Source organism: Eschscholzia californica, unplaced genomic scaffold (genome assembly GCF_041429995.1).
Source record: "Eschscholzia californica isolate CP2 unplaced genomic scaffold, dmEscCali1.0.p SCAF_5, whole genome shotgun sequence".
In the NCBI taxonomy this organism is placed as follows: domain Eukaryota; kingdom Viridiplantae; phylum Streptophyta; class Magnoliopsida; order Ranunculales; family Papaveraceae; genus Eschscholzia; species Eschscholzia californica.
Genome location: NW_028238472.1, coordinates 43122756 through 43145565, shown reverse-complemented (window position 1 = coordinate 43145565; position 22810 = coordinate 43122756). Strand labels below are relative to the sequence as shown.

Sequence of the window (22810 nt, the reverse complement as noted above, 5' to 3'; positions counted from 1 at the left end):
GGGAATTTTCATACTTACACCATTAAGGCCATGTTTGACGCACACGAAAGAATATGATCACCAAAAATAGCAGTCACGTCTTAGTAATTGCATTATTGTTTTAGTCAAAATAGAACTAGTAGAGATTTTTGTAGATTATTTGATTGACGATTTTAAGTAAATGTGATTGTAAAACCACCTCGGGAGTCCGGATTGAGATTTTCCCTCTGGGAGGAATCCTAATCCACTAAGTAAGCGATTCCTGATGTATTGTTGCATATCAAACACAATTATGGATTGCGGTTCTTGGTATCCTGCACTCTAAATATGACCTAAGAATTCCTTGGGTATCATCTTCCCCCCAAGGAACTCCCTGATATTTTCTCTGATGACCCACCCTCTTGGACAGCTTCCTTTGCCAACTCTTCATTTGTTAGCATTTTTCCTCGTATCTTCCCCTCTCTCACTCCCCATACTATTTCTTTACACTTTCTCACTTCTCTCTCTACAGTCTTCTCTTTCATTCTTATTCATATCACCCAAAAATCTTCAATTAACTTAGCATTTGTTCCTTGATCTGTCCATTTTGAGAATCCTATAACTGGAGCTCCCTGCCACTAAACTGTCCTTCGTTGCATTCCGTTCACAATGGGTTATAAAAAACCCATCGACGAGTGATAAAGTACTTGTACTTCTGAACACAATGAAACTAACTTTTCTTTCTTTTTTCCTTCTCTCTTTATCCAATTTATAATCTCTGATTCTTCTTCTTTACTTCCTCTATACACATTAGCAATTTCTTCCATCTGTCCGTTCTCATCGACATGCTTAAGAATGGTATATAAATTACAGAGTGTTCTTCTTTGGAGTTGAATGGTACATAGACTACGAAAACTATATCAAATTGTATATGTACCCAATTTCAGTTTTTAATGTTGCTATATAATTGACTTAACATTTTTCCATGTAAAATCTTTTTTGTTTTGTTGCTTTTTTATTTCGACAAAACATTAGAGTTTAGGGAAAAAACTTCAAGATAAGGATTAAATGAGGGATTTGGGAAAATGAGAGAACTAGGAGATAGAGAGAGAGAGAAGAAGAACAAACGAATTTGTTATGCGACCGGGATAACAATTGAGTTAATAGTCTATTAAAATAATCACAATGAATGGACGATATTCAAACCATATTAAGCTTCCAACCTGTATGAACTTCAAAATACAAGCAAAGAGATCAAGTAAAACCTTGACCTCCGTCCAACACCGTAAAATTTCTTATCAGTTATTGTATTTCACACATGGTTAATAATGCACGTAAACATATTACTTCTTCCCTGGATTAGGACTAACATTTGAATAGAGTTTTCATGTTATTAACTACTTCAACATTGTAAACCTAAAAATTCTATTTCCACAACTAAATTGTGAGTACTTTCATAATATCTATTTGATGTCCCATAATGGTAGTTCAACCTTCAAAACATGCATGAGTCTTAATTTATGTCTTCCTTTTCACTACTGACTCTATATTGCCTTTCTTCCTTCATTATTTCTCTTTAGATTACAATCTACAAGTTGCCCTCACTTTTTGCATTTCTTCCCTCTCTTTCTCTCTCCACATTCTGTCTCTCTAACTTTCTCTTTAAAATCCCACACATCCACTTTCACACCTTAGACAAACTCATACTCACAATCCACAACTTCTATCTCCAATCAAACTCACCTAAAAATTACCCGGACTTTCATCTTTTAGAGAGAGAGAAAGTATTTATAGAAACAGGTCTCTAGAAAACAGAGCAAATGAAAATGGGATATTCTACTCTGTTTCATCTTCTTCTTTTCTCACTTCTTTCTCTCTCTAGTAAGTTTCTTTCTCAAAATTAAAACATGGGTTTTGTTCATTTACATTCTTTCTCTAACCCCTTTTCTTTGATTTTACAGATTTAACAATCTCAACCAGAATTGGTATAAATTATGGACAATTGGGTACTCATCTTCCATCACCATCAACCTCTGTTCAAATCCTTGAATCATTAAATGTTGGTAGAGTTAAACTTTATGATGCAAACCCAGAAATCTTAAATGCACTTTCTGGTACAAAATTACAAGTCACAATTATGGTTCCAAATCAATTAATTTCAAACATTTCTTCAAATCAAACCCTAGCTGATCAATGGGTAACCAAAAATGTCATCCCTTTTTACCCTAAAACCTTAATCCAATTCATATTAGTTGGTAATGAAGTTCTAAGTTCTAATTCAATTCAAGATAAACAAACCTGGTTCGATCTTGTACCGGCTATCCGAAATATCAGAAAATCATTAAAAACGTTTAATTTGTTAAAGATTAAAATTGGAACCACAATTGCTATGGATGCATTAGAATCATCTTTTCCTCCTTCAAATGGAACGTTTCGATCCGATATATCGATTCCTATTATTAAACCACTGTTACAGTTTTTATCAAAAACAAAATCGTTTTTTTTTCTTGATGTTTACCCTTATTTTCCTTGGTCTTCAAATCCTGCTACAATTAACCTAGATTATGCGCTTTTTAGTGGGAATCTAACGTACACCGACCCGGATACTGGCTTATCCTACACCAATTTACTTGACCAAATGGTTGACTCGGTTTTCTTTGCTATGACCAAATTAGGGTTTCCAAATATACATATAATCATAGGTGAAACTGGTTGGCCAAGTAGATGTGATTTTGACCAAATTGGTGGTAATATTTACAATGCTGCCACTTATAATAGAAATCTTGTCAAGAGAATAACAGCTAAACCAGCTTATGGGACACCAGCCCGACCCGGATGGGTAATACCCACATTTATATTTTCTTTGTATAATGAGAACTTGAAAGTTGGGCCGGGTTCGGAACGAAATTGGGGATTGTTGCATCGAAACGGATCGAGTGTTTATGAAGTGGATCTTACCGGGAAACGACCGTTATCGGACTACCCACCATTGTCGCCTGGAAAGAATAATGAACCATATAAAGGTGAAATATGGTGTGTGGTGGCGAAAGGGGTCAATCTAACAGAAATTGGATCGGCGATAAGTTATGCTTGTCAACAGGGTAACGGAACTTGTGAACCGCTCCGACCTGGTGGAAATTGTTATGAACCCCTTTCCTTGATTTCGCACGCAAATTATGCTTTTAGTTCTTATTGGTCGCAGTTTCGTAATTTGGGTGGGTCTTGTCACTTTAATGGGCTCGCGGTTCAGACTTCCAAGAACCCTAGTAAGTTTTCTTTTTCGTTTCAGATCCTTTTGCAAATGGGAATTTTCAGGGTTCATTTTGACACACCTCCCTCCGTTCGTATGTTTAAATAACATTCAAATTTTATAAAGACTACTAGGTTTCCGATATCGTAGTATTTTTATGTAATTATGTATGCTAATTTTTGTTTGTAGGTCACGGATCTTGCACGTTTCCAAGTGTCACTCTGACTTGATTTTCTATCTTCCGAGCGAAGGAACTCGAATAAATTTCTAACTATTTTTCCAAGAAAAAAGAAAATAGAAGTTCTCAACTGCTAGCATTTTTTGAAGGATGATCCCAAGGTGCAAAGGATAAGGATTGTTTGATGCATTTACTAGTTGCTATTTTATTAGTTTATGTGTAACTTTTTCTCTTTGTTATGATTATTTAGATTGTATCATTTTTTTCACTTTAATAATGAGAAAACCATTCAAACATTTATGCAGTTTAGTTTCTTAAAATAAGGGGCAGTTTTGTCTTTTTCACTCTTAAAAGAGATAGGAAAAGATAATAATGCTACTGTGGGAAGGGGCAGACGAAAGTGTACTTGTATCCTGTTCTTAAAAATCTTATACACGTCATATTTGAACGCTCTAAGTAGTTAATTTTGGGATGATTATTTATCATCATCATATTCAACTCATGATCTTACTGTATTCACTGTGAATGTGAGATCCGAATGACATTTCCCTATTCTCAGTTTTACATACCTAAATTCTTAATCCAATACCTAAAAGGTGTCTTGACTCTCGATTGGAAGGAACGGGAAGAAACGTGTGGTTTTACAATGGAACAACATTTTGAATACAATGAAACCCCAAGAGAGCGAAAGGTGCAACTGGCAAGCAATTATCTTGATGAAAAAACATTACAGTTGTATAGATGGATGAGACGGGATTTGGACCTTTGAAGAAGAATGATTTTGCAAAACAAGTTAACAACCAATTTGGAGTAACTCGATTTGCTGACTCGGGAGGTACAATGTCCAAATTATGCCAAACAAGTAAACTTATGAATTATATAAAAGGATAGTATAGATTGGCCAATATGGTGGTAGCATTACCAGACAAATTTGTGAAGGATCTATTTATTAACAAACTACATGACGAGGTAGTGTTGGAAACCAACTCCTTTAGCCCAACATTAAGTTTGCAAGGTTGCATGGAAGAGAAAATTATCGTATGGCGAGAAGGATATACATCGACAAGCTAGCCAGCCGACAACAACTTCAGTTCAGTATTGAATGTGTGACCTGTGAACTCTCGCACACCACTACCAAGGGAAACACCCGAATTACTTTATCCTCTACTTCCTCATCGTTCTGTTGAATTTGTAGTATAGCTCTTTTTGATAGATCATCAAAAAAAATTGTCTGTCAACCTCTCATTCCAGGTTCCATCTTTCTTTGTAAGATCTTTCGCTAAGAAAGTTAAGTTCTAAGTGAGGCTCCTCTAGAAATCGTTCTCATATATAAAATAATTGTGTAGTATAGTCTCATATAAATATACCGATAGACCTGACAAGGCACCTCCATTTCTCAGTGGTCCATAAGTACAAAAGATTGCTCATTTTCTTTTGTCCAGGCTAGTCAGACTTCTTGCAACAAAAAAAAAATCTAAGTTCACCAAACATCAATTATATATCAATTGTATATCGTTCCAATATCTCAAAAAAAAAAAAATTGTATATCCTTCCAAGATAAGGTATGTTATGGGAAAAAAGAGGTCGCCAGTGCCAGCCCATTGTAGAAACCGGATCTGTTTTTGGTCAATTTGGGCAACCAAACGTTGTCCAAATCAAGATCAGGATGGACCATTGGATTCGTCTCGTCGAGCTCTTGAATTTAGACATAAAGTTTGTCAAAATCCGATTTCATATGAATGAGTTATCATTGATTTACTTGGGGAAAAATATACGGATAACTAAACGTGTAGTTTTCGTCTATAGGCACCCATACGAAGTGGTGCCAATACCCCTATAAATACCATGAGAATTCAGGAAACAAAATATCAATTTTTTTAGCATTTCCTAGGCATTCATCTTCGTCTTCAAGCATTAGAGTTTAAGAGATCATTGTTCAGAAGTTCATATTACTTACAAAGTTCGTCAGACTATCATAACTAAGAGGTACCATCTTTACTTTGATAGGTAATCCGTTTTATCCTGGGAGACATACACCATTACTGTTGATACTGATATACAGGGTGTAAATTGTCTTAAGGACAGAGGTATCCTCGACTCGGATATTTTACATTTGATTTTTATTTTTTTCATTTTATTATCACTGTTGTTATCTTAATTATTAGAAGATAACTCTCTCTCTGATTTATCAGATAGAAAGATAAACAAAAGTAAGTGTACTCTGTTTTGTGAAACAGAAAGATTAAGAACTATTCTCTTAAAAGAGAAACACGAATTCAACACCCATAAAATAATATACCTTGAGAATCTATCAAGGTTGTCTTCTCACGAAAAACAATTAGGGTAGCTTACACGCTCTGCTTTCAGAATTTTTTTTAGAAAATTCATGTATAAATGGGACGCTGTGCTTTTAGAACTTTTTGTTTAATACATAATTTATCCAATTTTAAAATTATCACGTTATTTATTCTAATAATAAAAAAAAAGCAATTCTTGTTATCTCGTTTTGTCATGGATTATACCTTCACCAGATAAAATGGTTTGACTTTTCTATTTGTTTAATGAGCATATTAATTAGGGGTGGGATAACGGCCCGGAAGCCCGGTACCCGCTTGGGTCTGCCCGAGTCCGTTAGGTACCGCGAGTACCCGATACCCGTGACGGGAAAAGCCCGGTCTGTAAGCCGGGTAGTTAGCAATCGGGAAATGATCATAGCCCTTTGACTGGGTGACCGTACCGATTAACCCGTCCGATTAAAGACCGATGGTTAATACCGATAGGCCTGACCATTACGTACCGAAATAACTACCTACCCGACCGACCGCCCGCTACCCGTAGTAAATTAGTGTTAATCAAACGGTTGATATTTGGAGCCAATCGAGTATGATGCACAACCGTTGGATTAAAACCCTAGAGTCCAGAACATTCTACCCTCCTCTATACAAACCATTTAAACACCTCCCTTCCTTTCATTTGCCGCACCTTCATCTGAATCATCTCTCTCGCTCTCTGCCTCCATTCATTACTTCATCTGTTCTAAGTTGAAAACAACTAACCCTAGTTCGTTCTTCACTTCAAGTTCATCTGTCCGCCTTCCCTTTTCGTATCTCTCGACTCTCTTCTTCACTTTAAGTTCATCTCTCTGCCTTCTCTTTTGTGCTTTTGTAATTTAAATACCCCCAATATTGTAATGTTACTTTTTTTTTGTTGAAAGTATTGTAATCTTACTTGTAAATTGTAAGTGACTAAGTGGTATTTAAAAGTATAAAAATAGTTAATGAAATCTCAGAATTTTAACCTTTCATTTAAGTAATATTTAATTGTAAATTAGGTGGTTTGGCCCGATACCTGTGAGTCCCGACCGGTCTCTCGGTCACAAGCGGGATTTGGTCAATGAAAATGTTGATTTTGACCGGACCGGACCGACCGAGTAAATAGGCGAACATTGATTATGAGTGTCCGACCGAGACCGACCGATGAAGTTAAGGCCCGCGGTCGGCCCGACCAGACCGATTCCCACCCCTAATATTAATTAATATAAAAAAATAGATCTGTTTTTAGGAAATCTAAGATAAATTTATAAATTATGTAATGGTTCGTAAGTCTTGTTGAATTTTACTAGGAAGTGATTTCAATTTTTTTTTTCTTCTCATCTGTCTAAATGACATGTTTAGGTTTGATTTTCGATAATTCAAGTCAGAAATAAAATAAACTTTTTCTAAGAAACTCTAACTTAAGTAATTAATGTTTGTTGTGCCTTTTAGTGAATTGAGTTCGAATGAGACTATGACAAAAACAAACATCACCTTTGAGTGAAACAATTGAATCTTCCCACAATTTGGACCCGAACCAAAACAATTGATTCCACTTATTCTATAGCTAGAGTTAAATGAGATAAGCCCCACTAAACTTAATTTTCATAAGAAACAATACAAAATTGTTTTCCATCCAAAAAAAACTTCTATCCGTGAATGCTACTTCAGTTACATGACTTGCAAGTATAAGACTTATCACTTTCAACAAAAAGATAAAAATAAAAATAAATGTAGACTTATCAACAATTTGGACAAGATAAACACCAATCCGCATTTGTCGTTTTTATTTCTTTTCTTTGTATCGATCTCTTTAAGACCTCAAGTTAGATTGACTTGACCTTTAAAAAAATTGGTTCAATCCCAATTTTTTTGACATATATGTAAATATCAAACCGTCAGGTTAGCTGTCATCTTGATCATTTTACATCGATTATCCACTTTGATACATTTTTTTCATAAGGTTCATTTAATAATTCACGTTAGACTCGTGTGGTTGGACAATCAAATTTTCAGGATGCACCCTTTTGCCATTCTAATAGGTAATAAACTTATAAACATGTCAACAACTGGTAGTCCCACTTGTGGTGGTCTCAGATTCGATCCTATGAAGTGCAAATTCAAGAATATTGAACTTATGCTGAATGCGTATTTGATCTGCAAAACGAAATTTCATTCGAAAGTAAAATCTGGGAATGGACCTCAAGCTTAGGAGTAGTCTTTTTAGCCACCAAAACAATAAACCAATTAGGGGTCAAAATGTTGGGATGGACAATTTAGATATCTAAAATGGTGAGTTAATCACATTTAGAGGCCAAACACAAACTAACCCTATTTTTGTACTAAAAAAACAAAAGTATTATTATAACAGTATTCCTATATAAATGCAATATCTAGCTAGCAGGTTCCACTTCTTGTTCTTGTCATTCACATGTCAATAAATTTCTTGGGAAACGTCTTTGCCTTATTTTCAGTGATTTTCTAGAGAGAGAAACAAGAGAGATTTTAGGGTGGGTGTGGGGGGGAAGAAAAAAGAGAAAGAGATGGATGCAGTAGTAGTTCAACATGCAGAGGTATCTGAGAATGGTTGCTGTAAGAAAGGACCTGGATATGCAACTCCTCTTGAAGCCATGTCTGGTCCTAAAGAATCTCTCATCTATGTCACTTGTGTTTACTCTGGTATCCCCTTTCTCTCTCTACAACTTCTCTTTTGATCTATTTCATGAATCAGTTAGTTATAGTTTTGGGTTTTGGGTTTTTTTTTTTATAATTATGATCACATGAATTTCACAAAATTGATTTATTTCATTGAGTGTAAGATCAAGTTTAGATCAAAATGACCTAAAAAAAAACAATTTTGGGTTTTTGGTGGTAACCCAAATAAAAACTTTCAATTGTTTAATTGATTTTAAGCTTAATTTGGGTTTAAAGAAGAAAGCTATATTGCAGATTAATCTAAGTTAATTATATATTAATGAATCCCTAAATTCAGTTTCAAGTATATTCTGAATCTGATTGTTTACAAAGTGGTGGGGTTTAAGTTATGAACATAAATTTTGACGGGGGTCTGATTTAGACACCTTTTAAATTTGTTTAAGTATTTAATTCCTTATTGAGGTAGATGGATCATTGGAATCTTCTTTTTGATTAATTTATGGAATAAAATGGGTTTATTATCTTTATAGAATATGAGCTTTACTTGCTTTTATTGGTATGGAGATAGAAATTTTCCTATATTTAACTCAGGATGGGTGTTCGATTGGGCCCTCAATCTCGTCGAAAGTGTTATGATTTGTGTTGGTTGGATCAGTATTGACCTAGTTCTTTATCTATAATAGTAATCAAGATCTAGTAGTTAAGCACATCATGTCATCATCTAGTCGAAAGCGAAGCAGTTGGGCTCACTACTTAGCCTGGATGAAAACTCTGTCTCATTGACACTTCTGTTAAAACATATATATATATATACAAACAATTGCGTAAGTATATTCTTACACGTGATATACATTTTTCCCCGAAGTTTCGTTAAAAATATAAAAGAAAATGAAAAAAGAAACAAAGAAATTCTTCAGCTTATGATATTCCACCATGACGAAATGTATGTATTGTTTATGACTTAATTCGGGTTGGGGTTTGGTCAGACTGAAAGTTTGATTTCTTATGTGAAATCGAGTGGCAGTTCAAGAAAGAATTTCCTTTTAGGTGTTGTTTCCATTCTCTTCCTGTGTTATGTCTGAGAGCGATCCACGTCTTTCACAAAAAATGGGGATTTGTTAACGAAGAAGCTTCACTGAATAACATTTCTATGTATAAATACAGATAGATCATTAACCATCCATATAGCTTCCACTTTCTTATCATGGAAATTTTTGTATCGATATTTGATACCCGTACGACGTATCAGATACGACAGCCTAAACGTCCCAATTGGGGGCACATCCTTTCTGGAATAACATTAACCTAGATAGTTTTAGCAACAACTGACATTGTTCAACTGACTGAGAGTATCCAACAAGTATGCGAGTATTGTATACGTATCCTATCTGAAACGACAAAATCAGCCACAAAAAGAAAACTCCGTATTACATAGAATCACTTAGCTATATATTTCAGTTGTGCTAAAAAGAAAACTCTCTCGTAGCGGGAGAAAAATAAATCCAATGTTAAATTAGTTGTTATGAAATCAAGTACTCAACTACTTTTTCCTTTTTATTCAAATGTCAGAAGTGATTGTTTGCATTCATATTTAACTAATAATTTAGAAAGTTGTGCTCATCGTGCATTCTCTACACAGGAACTGGAAGAGAGAAGCCTGATTACCTGGGTACTGTAGATGTTGATCCAAGCTCACCTACCTATTCAAAAGTTATCCATAGGATGCCTGTCCCACATTTAGGTGATGAGTTACACCATTCTGGATGGAACTCTTGCAGCTCTTGCCATGGAGATCCATCAGCAAATCGTCGTTTTCTCATTTTGCCTTCATTACTGTAAGTTTAATCTTTAAGTTGCAGTTTATATATATATATATATAGTGATAGATAGTTACAGTTCTCGTCTTTCTGGTAAAATAGAACAACCCATGTGTGGTATTACTTGAATTTGTAGTTACTAGTTAGTCGACATGAGTTTGGCAAAAATTGGTGTGGATATTTGAGCCATGTCCAAATCTACATATTTACATCTTATTACGAGCTAATTATGCATTGGTTCATGTCTACTTCTGATAATCTACATAGAACATCTTTAGGAGATACGGGCGAAACTAACATAAATTTTGTGTTTTTTTAGGTCTGGTCGCATTTATGTGGTTGACACAATAAAAGATCCAAGGGCCCCCTCTTTGCACAAAGTTGTTCAGCCTGAAGAGATTGTTTCAAAGACTGGATTAGCTTATCCACATACTTCCCATTGCCTTGCATCTGGTGATATCATGGTTTCTTGCCTTGGTGATAAAGATGGGAATGCGGAGGGAAATGGTTTTCTTCTTCTTGATTCGGAGTTCAATGTGAAGGGAAGGTTAGTCTCCAACTTTAATTGACTTTGAAAGAGTGCACTAAGTGGTTCTAATTCGTCATCTAAAATAGCTTACCACATGTATCGACATAATCATTAAGTTCATTTGCTGAATTCTTTTGAGTATATTGGTTAAGTAATTGAATTTGAGACTCGGTCCTACTAGCCTAGAGTGTCGAGCCGGCCGAGTTCTTATCCTATTGACTTGGAGTAACTCCTCGGGTAACCTGGCTCATGACTCTCCTAACTCCAAACTCAGTGATCTTTTGGGGATCCACTTGTGCTATTCAGGACGCGAGGCAAATCCCAAGTCTCGCGAGTCGCGCCTGACCCATGAGTTGGACAGTATCTTGATTGGTATATTGGATGGTGGTGGAATGAAGCTAAATTAATTTGGTTTTGGTTATTAGACGCTATAGGCCTATAACCATTTCTATTTACTAGTACTATTTATTCTACGCAGATGGGAGAAGCCCGGCCATAGTCCTCTGTTTGGTTATGACTTTTGGTACCAACCACGCCATAAGACTATGATCAGTTCATCGTGGGGAGCTCCCTTAGCTTTCACAAAGGGCTTCAACCCTCAGCACGTTTCAGATGGTCTGTATGGGAGACACCTTTATGTGTATAGCTGGCCTGGTGGTGAACTAAAACAAACTCTCGATCTTGGCAACACCGGGATGATTCCCTTGGAGGTGAGTATTCGGGACTCCAAATTTCATGACCACTCTTAGATTGGTGAATTTTCGAAGAGTCAACCGATGTGGTTTAATTTTCATACATTGTTAGAGTCCGTGTTGTTATTGGTATTTTACCAGCAATTATAGTATGTCCCAATGGTTCGGCCCCGGTAACCGGTCATGCGTGACAGACACACTGCACCTTTGCTTGGGATGACCCTAACGGACCAAGTTGGTGCCGTGTCCAGATCCCAAAAGGCCGTGCCATGCCACAATAGGCTGGCAGTGCCAGCCATCTGACACAACACAAACAGTTTTCTAACGAGTAGTCCCGACCAAGAGCAAAAAAACAGGTCAGGCTGACACGGCCCGTTGCAGAACTCTAAGCAACTGGGTCTAGAAGGTCATCCCAGTTTTTATTCTCATACTGTATTTAGATATTAATTTGCTGAATCTGAGTACCTTAAATAAATTGAAAAAATTGCAGATTAGATTCCTCCATGATCCTTCAAAAGATACAGGATATGTTGGGTGTGCACTTACAAGCAACATGGTTAGATTCTACAAGAATTCGGATGAATCGTGGAGTCATGAGGTGTTTATACACTCTTGATGTGATGTTTTCTTTCATTTTGTCCCCTATTTATAATGTGAATACGTATTCACAAGAACTCGTAATACTCTTTGAATCTCGTCTTGAATTTGCAGGTTGCTATATCAGTGAAATCATTGAAGGTCAAGAACTGGATTCTTCCTGAAATGCCAGGACTTATCACTGATTTTCTTATCTCGCTTGATGATCGTTTCATGTACTTTGTGAATTGGCTTCATGGTGATGTTCGTCAATATAACATCGAAGATCCTAAGAATCCTGTATTGAAAGGCCAATTGTGGGTTGGAGGACTCATTCAAAAGGGAAGCCCTGTAGTGGCAGAGGACGAAAACGGGAACGACTGGCAGTCTGATGTTCCAGAAGTCAAGGTATATCTTCACACTACACAACCCATCTCTTCATACATTCCGATACCCAATTTCTGCGAAAAGATCATTGTTTTTTAAGGCGATTATTAGTCGCTATTTTGATATCTTCCACCCTAGTTTGTCTAAGATCGCCTTTGTTTGAAACATTTCAGGGTAAAAAGCTGAGGGGAGGGCCACAAATGATCCAGTTAAGTTTAGATGGAAAACGACTTTACGTAACGAATTCACTCTTCAGCAGTTGGGACCGACAGTTTTATCCAGAGCTCATGGAGAAAGGTTCCCACATGATTCAAATCGACGTCGACACTGAGAAAGGTGGTTTAGCAATAAACCCTAACTTCTTTGTTGATTTTGAAAATGAACCTGAAGGTCCATCCTTGGCTCATGAAATGCGATATCCAGGCGGTGACTGCACTTCTGACATATGGGTTTAAACTGAAACTCAGAGAGTGATTTCAGTAATTCTCTTAGGTACACGATTTCCATCTTTACGGTATTTACACGATTTGTACGTTGTTAATCTTGTAGTATGTGTTCTGTTGGTGGATAAAAATCATGAATAATTGTATCTGAAAAACTTGGTATTGAATAAAATCTGACATTGATAATTTGCTTGGTTTGTTAAATGCAAGTTTTAATGTTGTTTTGTCTGAGTTCAACTACAGTATACACTAACAAAATAAGATAAATACATCATGCGCAGAAATCCAATTTTCTAAATACACCAAAACTACCACCAGGTGATGTTTATTTAAGTAATGCTAATAGAGGCTACAAGTGAAAGCTTATTCCAGATCTATACGAAATCAACAGCCTCTATTTACAACTTTTGTTTAGGTCTAGGATCGACCTACTTTTGTAGCTCCTTAATTATTATTCTATTTATTTATAAGGCCGTTGCTTTGGGGAATAAAGAAAATCCTCCGGAGAATAAAGACTTTTTTTAAAATTAGTCATATAAGATTGACTTTTATGTTTCTTTAATTGTTAAGGGGTTTCTAATTTTGGGAGTTCAAAATAAAACAAATTGTAGAAGGCTCCTCCATCTCATCACCTCTCTCTACCACCTCATCTTCTCCGACGAAGGTCGTCGGCCGATCAATTTTCCGCCACCTCATCATCTTCTCGCCACCTCATCATCATCTTCTCGCCACCTCATCATCATCTTCAAACATAAATTTTTTTTTTCTCTCTTCCTGTCTCTCTCTCTAACACTCCGGCGAAGGGAGACCTTCGCCAGAGTGTTAGAGAGAGATAGAGGAAGAGAAATTTTTTTTTTTATGTTTGAAGGTCGCCAGCCAGAAAATTGACCGGCCGGCGACCTTCGCCAGAGAAGATGATGAGGTGCGCGAGAAGATGAAGTGACAGAGAGAACAGATGAGATGGAGGAGAACTTTCAAAAAAATGTATTATGTATTCTCCATAAAAATGTATTCTCCGGAGAATTTTTAAAAAAATCTAGATTCCCTCGAGAATTTATTCTCCGGAGAATTTTCTTTAGTCCCCAAAGCCGCGACCATTTATAACAATATTACCTCTATGTTGTAAAATTTGTCTACAAATGTAAACATCTAATAACTTTTGGACATTAACTAAATCAGGTAATTTCTCCATAAAATCAATGTATTACTATTTGAGAACAGAAAACACGAACGTTATGCAGGACCACTCTGACTGGCTATTTGTCTGGAATTTGAATACTATCCCACGCGTGAAAATATTCCTATGGAAATGTTGTACCAATAGCTTACCTGTCAAAGCTAAAATTGGCAAGTTCATTGAAGACCAATTCTCTTGTATTAACTGTGATGAAAACGAAACTTTAGACCATGTGATGCTTCACTGCACGTTTGCTAAAGCAATATGGTTCCATTATCAAGTGAGAACAGATCAGATTAGCTCAACTAATCAATGGATCAAACAATGGAAAACACTAAATGAGGATATTACCAATCAATACGCCAAGATACTTTGGTTCATATGGAAAGCTCGATGTGAAAACTGTTTTAACACGAACAAACAAAATCCTCGACAAATAATAGACAGAATTAATAATGTGTCTATCACTCCTCTCAAGTTTGAGACGGTTATCACTAACAAATGTAGGAAATCCACTAAGAAACAAATATGGAGACCTCCATCGACACCATATTTAAAGTTGAACGTTGACGCCTCTTTTACCAAAGCTATAGATCCGGCCGGAATAGGATGTATTATCAGAGATGAAGAGTCGAAATTCATTATAGCAGCAGCAAACTCGGTGCGATGCCAAAACGCGGAAGAGTGTGAAGGACTGGCTATCCTTTCTAGTATACAATGGGCATTACAATTAAACATTACTCACGCTCATATAGAAAGTGATAATCAAGCACTTGTCAATTTCATCAATGGTCAAAATGTAGGACTACACTGGCAATCCTTAAAGATTATTCAACAAATTAGATCCCTTATAGACAATTTCGAAGGAATCATGTTCACCTGTGTACCTAGAGATTGCAATGCTCCAGCTGATGCGATTGCAAAATGGGGAAGAAAAAATGAGGATCGAAAAGTGTGGAATTTTGTACCTTCTTTTATTTCGGTTCTACTTTAGTTGTTTGGTTTGTATTTTGTACTCTCGTTTTTCTTTAATGCAATGTTCTCTCATAAAAAAAAAAAAAAAAGTTGAATACACAGTTTTTTATTCTTTTTGTGTGGAAGTTGCACTAACTATAGTGGACTTGGACATTATTGAAGAAAATGATTTGTGCAATCAAAAGACAATACATGGCACACAACAGAGTTTTCTATTGAACAATTGGGTCCTCCTTTATAATAGATTCTTTAGATGTTCCATACTTTTTCCTAATTGAATGTGAACCACATGCCCTTCAGTTCATAATTATATCATATGAATTGTCAATTTTGTTTGGGACATAACATTTGCAGCATGGGTTACCCTAATTTGATTCAAGGAAATTGGAGCAAAACTCCCTAAAAAAAATTAGACTTTGGTTAGAAAGGATCAGTCAATCTTTTTTAGTCTTCAGTTCCCTCGGTACTTTTTTAAATTGCAGCGTTTTGTGACAGCTTTGCAACTGCTTTGTAATAATCTTTGAGCGCCTTCCAACACCTTACAACATCTTTGCAACGTCTTGCAACACGTTTGTAAAAAATATTAAGTTGTAACTAAACAAAATACAAATATTAGAGTTTTAACAAAAAAAAAAAAAAAAAAACAATATTAATTTTAAATCAATCTAAAAGAAGATTACTTCATCACCCTCACCAAAGAAATTCAATCATCAAATCATGTTATTAGGCCCACTAAGATTAACATAATTTGAGGGAGAGGCCCAAAAAATGGAGGGTAAATAAGCATTACCCCCAGCCCAAAAAAAAAAATTAGAACCCAGTCCAAATTGTCAGGACAGCTCACAGTTTCCTGGTTTTTATTTTATTTATCCCTCTTTTACCCCTCCACGGGAAATTTCTGTGTTTTCTGACAATCTGACGGACGACAGCGAATCAATTAATTCCCCGTACATGACGTCATGTCAGAGAAACATTCAGATTTTCTGAAAATTCAAAAATGGCGCCATTTTTTGACGAAATTTCAGCCAATTTTTTTGGATCCCTCCCATTATATTTTGTTTCAACTCCTTCTTTCTTCTTATTTATACATCCAAAAATCTTCTTTTCATCATTCTTATTTTGTTTTTCACATTTTATCTTCTTCATCTCTTTCAATCTCTAAAAACATAAATTTTCTTTTCTTTCTCTCTCTAAAAGTTTTATTTTCTTATTTTTGGATGTCCATCATTCTTTTTTGTTTCACATTTTATTTTCTTCATCTCTTTCAATCTCTAAAAACATCAATTTTCTGTTCTTACTCTCTCTAAAAGTTTTATGTTCTCATTTTTGGGTGTTCATCATTCTTATTTGGTTTCACATTTTATCTTCTTCATCTCTTTCAATCTCTATAAACATCAAAGTTTTCTGTCTCTCTCTCTAAAAGTTTTATGTTCTTATTTTTCTTCTTCATCACTCTTATTTGTTTCACATTTTATCTTCTTCATCTCTAAAAACATCAAAGTACATAACCAAATGTCCAGTGCACAGAACCATTTCCGGTACAGGAGAAAATTCCCAGTTCAAAAATGTCCAGTACTAAACCAAATGACCAGTACATAGAACAATTCCCGGTGCACAAGAAAATTCCCCAGTACAAAAATGTCTAGTGCATAACCAAATGACGAGTACACAGAACAATTCCCGGTACACAAGAAAATTCCCACTATAAAAATTTCTAGTACATAACCAAATGGCTTGTACACAGAACAATTCCCGGTACACAAGAAAATTCCCAGTACAAAAATGTGTAGTACATATCTAAAAAATGACCAGTACACTAAATAGTTCCCGGTACACAAGAAAATTTCTTTATACAAATCAATGAAATACTACCAAAAATGAAGAAATTTGTTGAGATTGGAAAGAGATCAGAAATAAATCTGGAAAAAAAGAACGAAATTTGTTGAGATTGGAGAGAGAAATATGTGTGGGAGAAAATAAAAAAGAAATAAGAAATAAATCTGGAAAAAAGAACGAAAATGGCAAGTTGGTAAATTTTGTAATGGCAATTCTGTAAATTCATGGAAAGTACAAGGTTTAATGTCAGGTGCGTCAGACTATTTTCCAAAAAAATTCGAATTTTCCGGGAATTTTTCGATGGCAATTTTGTGAATTTATGGAAAGTACACAGTCTGATGGGAGGCGTGTCAGATTACTTGTCAGAAATTTTCGAGTTTCCCGGGAATTTTTCGATGGTCGTTTCGTAAATTTCAAAAAGAAGAAGGGTGTTTCGGAAATTCCACCCCTAGCCTGACTTTTTTGGACCTGCCCCTCATTCTTTATCTGCAGTGGGCCTGATACATATTGTTGGGCTGATTTTGGGCCTTTTGCCCAACCCCTCTAAGATTAATAAGTCCATTTCTCCAGCTGGCTTTCAAGAAAAATGAAAGAATGACCATGACAATGTTTATCTTGCAAACTTAACCTTACATGGTGGTTTGTGGAATTGGAAACCCACATTTAACAAAGGTTAGGTTACCACCATCTAGACATAGCTAGTTATACCCATAACTCGTGCCTCCCTCAACTACAAATTGAAGCTATTTTTTCCCACTTTCATTATTGTTTGATTCAAAATTGTGGAATCATCCCAATAGTTATTTGTCAAGACTAGGGGTGGGATTTTGGCCCGGAAACCCGGAACCCGCCCACGACCGTCCGAGACCGAAGGGTCCGTGACCGTCTGATGCCCGAATCGGTCCATACCCGCCCGCCCGAAAGATCTTAAGCGGACGGACGTGGGCATAGGTCCTTTACCCGGTGGTCCGACCAAGTCCGCCCGCTTATATCGTCCGCTCGACCGAACCCGTCCACACCCGTCCGTTTATCCTACCCGTTATACCCGTCCGCCTATATGATTGATTTTAAGCCTTCATATTTGTAGAGTTAGCTACAACCATTAGATTTCAAGAGTAAAAATAAATAACCATAGAAATCACTTTTCTTAATTTTGTCTTCGTCGTTCTACTTCTTTAGTCTGTATCTCCTCCAAAATCTCAGTATCTCATCAATAACCCGAGAATCCACAATAAACCGGTCGTAATCCATGAGAAGAAGCATAGAAACCGATCATAATCCATGAGAAATCTCAATGCTTATCTTGCGATTTTGAATTCATTTACTTTTTAGAATTGTAAAGTGGGAGTTTTAGAAAGTTGTATTTAACGACTAAACATTTTAAGTTTTGAATAAAAGTTTCTTTATTTGTTCATTAGTGACCGGTGTCCGCCCGACCGATACCCGGTTTGCCCGACTATCAAAATGGTCACGGACGGGCACTTTGTTGGAGAAAAATCCAAAATGTCCGCCCGTTTTGTCCGGATGTCCGAGTGGACACTTAGGACTCGTGTCCGTTCCGCCCGGACCGGTTGAGTTAGTGTCCGTTTCCCGCCCGTCCGGACCGATTCCCACCCCTAGTCAAGACTCTTGGAAGAAAAGTTCTTGTAGGTGTTAAAGACGCATCTGTCAAGACAAATTTGAGGTACAACCTTGAGGCTTCTTTAACAATTATGTGGGACGCCTTTAAAACTTCCCTTGTTTTATGCTTTGATAGGGTATTTAGTTCATGTGACTACCTCCTACTCTCCTAGTTTATCCCCATTGCAATATAGGGTTTTGTGGACCCTCATTATTGTGGGTCAACAAGCTATTGGTAGTTATGAATCCAATCAAATCACACAAGGCACTGAAATTAGGTAAGAAATTGACCACTCCATTTATGACCCTCAGAAAAGGAAATAGCTCACTCATCCAGTCACTCAACTCCATCACATTCTGAAAGAGAGAAAGAAAGAAGCAAAGAAACAAAATGAGGAAGCCCCTTTCCTTGAAGATGATCATGAAGGTTTACTTAACAATAATTTTCTTGCAAACCCATTTCTTATCTTTGATGTGTGATTATGATTTGGGATATTCACAATCAAAGAATGAAACAGATGATGAGTATTTGATGGTGAAAAAAGCTTGTACTGGTACCAAAGGGCTTTGTTTTTGGGAAAGAATTAAGAGAGAGAAAGAAGAAAATACAGAAATGGAGATGGATTCAGAGATAAATAGAAGAATTTTGATGATTCAAAAGAAGTTTATAAGTTATGAGTCATTAAAGAGAGATACTATTCCATGTTCAAATCCAGGAGCTTCATATTACAAATGTCATGGTAGTGGTGAAGCAAATCCTTATAATAGAGGTTGTGAAGCTATTAATAGATGTAGGAGAGACATCAATTCTAGTCCATGAGTTGAGGAAATGAAAAATGTAAGTGATCTCTCTTCAAAAGTTGTTGATGTTTTCTTGGGAATGTCTAATATAGTAAATGAATTTATAGGTATTTTTTTTTTTTGTGTCTTTTGATTATGTACCAGGGTATAATACCCGTCACCAGTTCTATAATCTCAAACATTAGAGATAAATTTTGGATGTGTAATATAGTAAATGAATTTATACGTTTGGGAGGTATAGTTTCAACTTTAGATATCAAGTTTTAGAGATAAGATTTATAAGAAAGATACCCTCCTCCGGCCTCTTATGTAAACGAGAGTATAACCAGTGCCCGTCGGGCACGAACGGTTTTATCAAATGCGTCACGTGAAGTGATCTATATGCGCCTCACATTGCAGCTATAGGCTAAAGTTATAAGGAATCCATACATAAATAAAGCATCTACAACAATAGTATAGGTGCCTTTAACTCTTTCCAAAGAAAAATGAGATCTTTGAAATGATTCTCTTTCTTATAATCTCAACCCTTGGTTGATTTTTAATCAAATCTGAACTCTTAAATTTTGATAAAGTAAATCCTAACAGTTAGAGACAAACATGGGAGAGCAAATCTTAGTCATTGGGAGGAGGAGGAAAGATTCCCTCCTCGTGTATATTTAGTATCCGAACGGACCAAACGAATTTGGACGGTTGGGGACCGATCCAATAGTGAACCAGATTGATTCAGATATTAAAAGGTCAAAACCGAACGGTCTGGATCGACCCAAAAAGTGATTATCCAAGGGTGGGCCTGTGAATGACCCAAAAAGTCGGTTATCCAACCGATGTTTACCCCTACTTATTATATTGATGTATTTACGAGCAAGGGTGGGCCGGACCTAAAGCCACCAAAGATGCAGTTTTGGACCCAACATATTGAAGGGCGTCATACTTTGGATTTTTTATGTCATTTTCGAAGTAATAATATTCTAAACGATGGTTAAGAGTTCAAACTTGTTTAAATAGGTCCAAAACAAGGACGGAGTCGGCCGTTCACACGAAATAGATATCAGGATTCAGACACAAACTAACATCCTCAAATTTTAACTTGAATCCATTTAGATCCCAAGTCAAATTTCATCCTTTACTTGTAGAAAAGAAAACAAAAACACCTCAGTCTTGTTCACTCCCAATTCATGGTCAAGACCACCCATTAGCCATTACCCAATGTATGAAATTCAGAAACACAAGTATGATCCAATTTTTCCCCTACACAAATCAATCCATATTATTATGGTCTACGAAATAATTGGACGACAGTGTCGAATTCCTCATCTTTTTGACAACACTAATGAAGTTATTGAATCCCAAGCGATGATATCTAATTTTCAAAGGATAGGTACTTACATGAGTGTCAAGATTGCTTAGGTTACTATCATTGGGATCCTTGCTTACACAGAACTTGCATCTGAAAATTGTGAAGAAATTCCAATTCGTCATGTGAAAGAGACTAACATCTTCGACCATATTTTTAGACTTAAGGGGCGGAAATCGCTTTATGGTAATGGTAGAGAAAAACCTTCCAACGAATGACTAGATTATTAAATAGGCTTAGAAAATAGGGGAAACCTTTCTTTCCGGAACGGGTGGATGGGAACGATTCAAACAAATATTAGACAAAGTCTTGATCAGATTGGTCGCAGTGACCAGGCCTAGGGGACTCTATTGAAAGGAGAGTTTTACATAGTTATGGTTTGAAGAAAAATGAGTTGTCATTTTCAATTTTGAAACTGTAAAATACAGGTGCCCACAGTCTTATTCATTCCAACCAAATCCATACTGATTTTAGAAGAAGGCTTAGAATCTCTAGCACTCTCGAGGGAGGAGAAGGTGAGTTCTGTTTCCAATTTTAAACTGTTGTAGGCGCCCACAGTCTTATACATTCCAGCGAAACCCAGACCGACTTCAGAGACACTTCAGATATCCAACAACCTATGAATGAGAAGCCTGTAACATACCTAATCTCCTTCTTCTAAAAGAACCTTCCCTTCTCACGCCATACACAAATCAGGGTGGATGCTACGAGTTCCCCTTCGGCTTTACTAATAGGGCACTGAGCTAGCTAGCGCGCGTACTCTTCTGTTGATTGAAGCACTGAGCCTACCCTTCTCAAGCCTACTTAGATTTGAAGTGAACCTACTTAAATAGCGAGCATCTCCAATGCAAGACTCAAACTCTAAATCTTAGAGTGCCACATAGGATTTTTTAGAGTTTCCCTTCAAAATCCATCTCCAATGCAACACTTAACTTGGATCTCTAAAATGAGGTGGAGGTTGTTATTTTAGAGATCCTTACGAGGACACTCTAAGTTTAGAGTGTCCTTTTGAGGATCTCTAAGTGTCATATAAGCCAATCAATTAATTTTACACCAAAATATAAGTTTGTAGAGTTTCTCTCTGAGTGTTGCATACTTGCATTGGAGAAGGTTTTCCTATAGAGTATCTCTAAATAGCCAAATGGAAAGACCATTTAGAGATCCATTTTTCACACTTGACACATTATTTTGGACGTTAAACTAATTATCAGTTTTGAGTGGATGTTAAACTAATTGGGAACTCTTTTCGGTTTTAAAACTTAAAAAATTATATGATGAAGATACTAAACCACATGGATATTTTAGGTCTGATTGATCAATAGTTTCAAATTGTAAACTTCAAAATATGAAATGACTTTCTTTTTTTTGAAGTAAACTTAATATTTGTTTAACGTAGAGTCCAAATATCAATTCTTTACAGAAAACTAAAGAAAAATAAAAAGTTGAAAAAACACCCTCTTGCAATGTTTACCAAAGTACCTAACAATATGCCCTCTTATGGTCCCACATTCACCAAACCTTTGACCTCTTCATCTTTTAAGTAAAGAATAAAACTACATTTCTTCTCTAAACAACCGCTCTTAATCATCACCAAACCAACCATAACAAAATAACAAATCGAGTTGAGAACCACATTTTTGACTTCTCACAATCCTTTTAACACAAAGAAATCCATTAGAATGTAACGAAACATAGTGATCAGAAACCGTTAGGCGCCAGTAGGGGCGATGATGATGAAGGTCAATGTGAAGAGAGCATTGCTCTCCTTTTCAAATGTTTTAGGTTTAATGTAGGTATGAGGGAACCTAAATATTGTATTTAGAACCCTAAAAACTTAGGAGGCAGGTTGCAGGTCGGCTTAACAAGTTAAACTTGATTGAACTCTTGTTGTCGAGCCCACAATTTAAAATTGAGGACCGGAACAGTTATTACCTAGATTGGGCTTTGGGAGTCGTGGGTTGTGTTGAACCCAAGCAAATAGATCGAGCTAGAGACTCAACTACTCAAGCATTGTCTCGCATAAGAATTTATTTCGGATGATAAAAGATGCTACAAAAAGAAACCTGCCCCAGACCTAAACAGGAATCATGCGTCTCGAAAGTGAAGAGTCCATTAAAAAAAAATAATAATAATTAACAGAAAATGAAGGCCATTGAACCGTGTAGGTCTTTAGTACACTTTGACTTGTAGCCTCTTCTAGTACTACTCAATTTATATAATTCAGATAACTCGTTCATTTACCAAAAAGTA

The 22810-nt window shown here is 36.3% G+C and overlaps 2 protein-coding genes across 2 annotated transcripts; both read left to right on the top strand.

The window, feature by feature from the left end:
• Nucleotides 1–1448: 1448 nt before the first annotated feature.
• Nucleotides 1449–3680, top strand: LOC147539428 (putative glucan endo-1,3-beta-glucosidase A6). The gene is made up of 3 exons (XM_086641359.1): nt 1449–1839; nt 1920–3224; nt 3398–3680. The coding sequence occupies exons 1-3, from the start codon at nt 1779–1781 to the stop codon at nt 3436–3438; spliced, it is 1407 nt and encodes a 468-aa protein (XP_086497485.1). The 5' UTR covers nt 1449–1778; the 3' UTR covers nt 3439–3680.
• A 4250-nt stretch (nt 3681–7930) lies between these two features.
• Nucleotides 7931–12983, top strand: LOC147539427 (selenium-binding protein 2-like). Its single transcript, XM_086639943.1, has 7 exons — nt 7931–8377; nt 9993–10188; nt 10490–10717; nt 11178–11409; nt 11882–11989; nt 12103–12375; nt 12528–12983. The coding sequence occupies exons 1-7, from the start codon at nt 8242–8244 to the stop codon at nt 12807–12809; spliced, it is 1455 nt and encodes a 484-aa protein (XP_086496069.1). The 5' UTR covers nt 7931–8241; the 3' UTR covers nt 12810–12983.
• The last annotated feature ends 9827 nt before the right edge of the window (nt 12984–22810 follow it).

Bases quoted from the DNA above. Each gene is read 5' to 3' on its own strand.
- LOC147539428 (XM_086641359.1), top strand. From the start codon at position 1,779: ATGAAAATGGGATATTCTACTCTGTTTCATCTTCTTCTTTTCTCACTT. The intron at 1,840-1,919 runs GTAAGTTTCTTT...TTGATTTTACAG, and splicing joins CTCACTTCTTTCTCTCTCTA to ATTTAACAATCTCAACCAGA. The intron at 3,225-3,397 runs GTAAGTTTTCTT...TTTTGTTTGTAG, and splicing joins TCAGACTTCCAAGAACCCTA to GTCACGGATCTTGCACGTTT.
- LOC147539427 (XM_086639943.1), top strand. From the start codon at position 8,242: ATGGATGCAGTAGTAGTTCAACATGCAGAGGTATCTGAGAATGGTTGC. The intron at 10,189-10,489 runs GTAAGTTTAATC...GTGTTTTTTTAG, and splicing joins CTCATTTTGCCTTCATTACT to GTCTGGTCGCATTTATGTGG. The intron at 12,376-12,527 runs GTATATCTTCAC...GAAACATTTCAG, and splicing joins CTGATGTTCCAGAAGTCAAG to GGTAAAAAGCTGAGGGGAGG.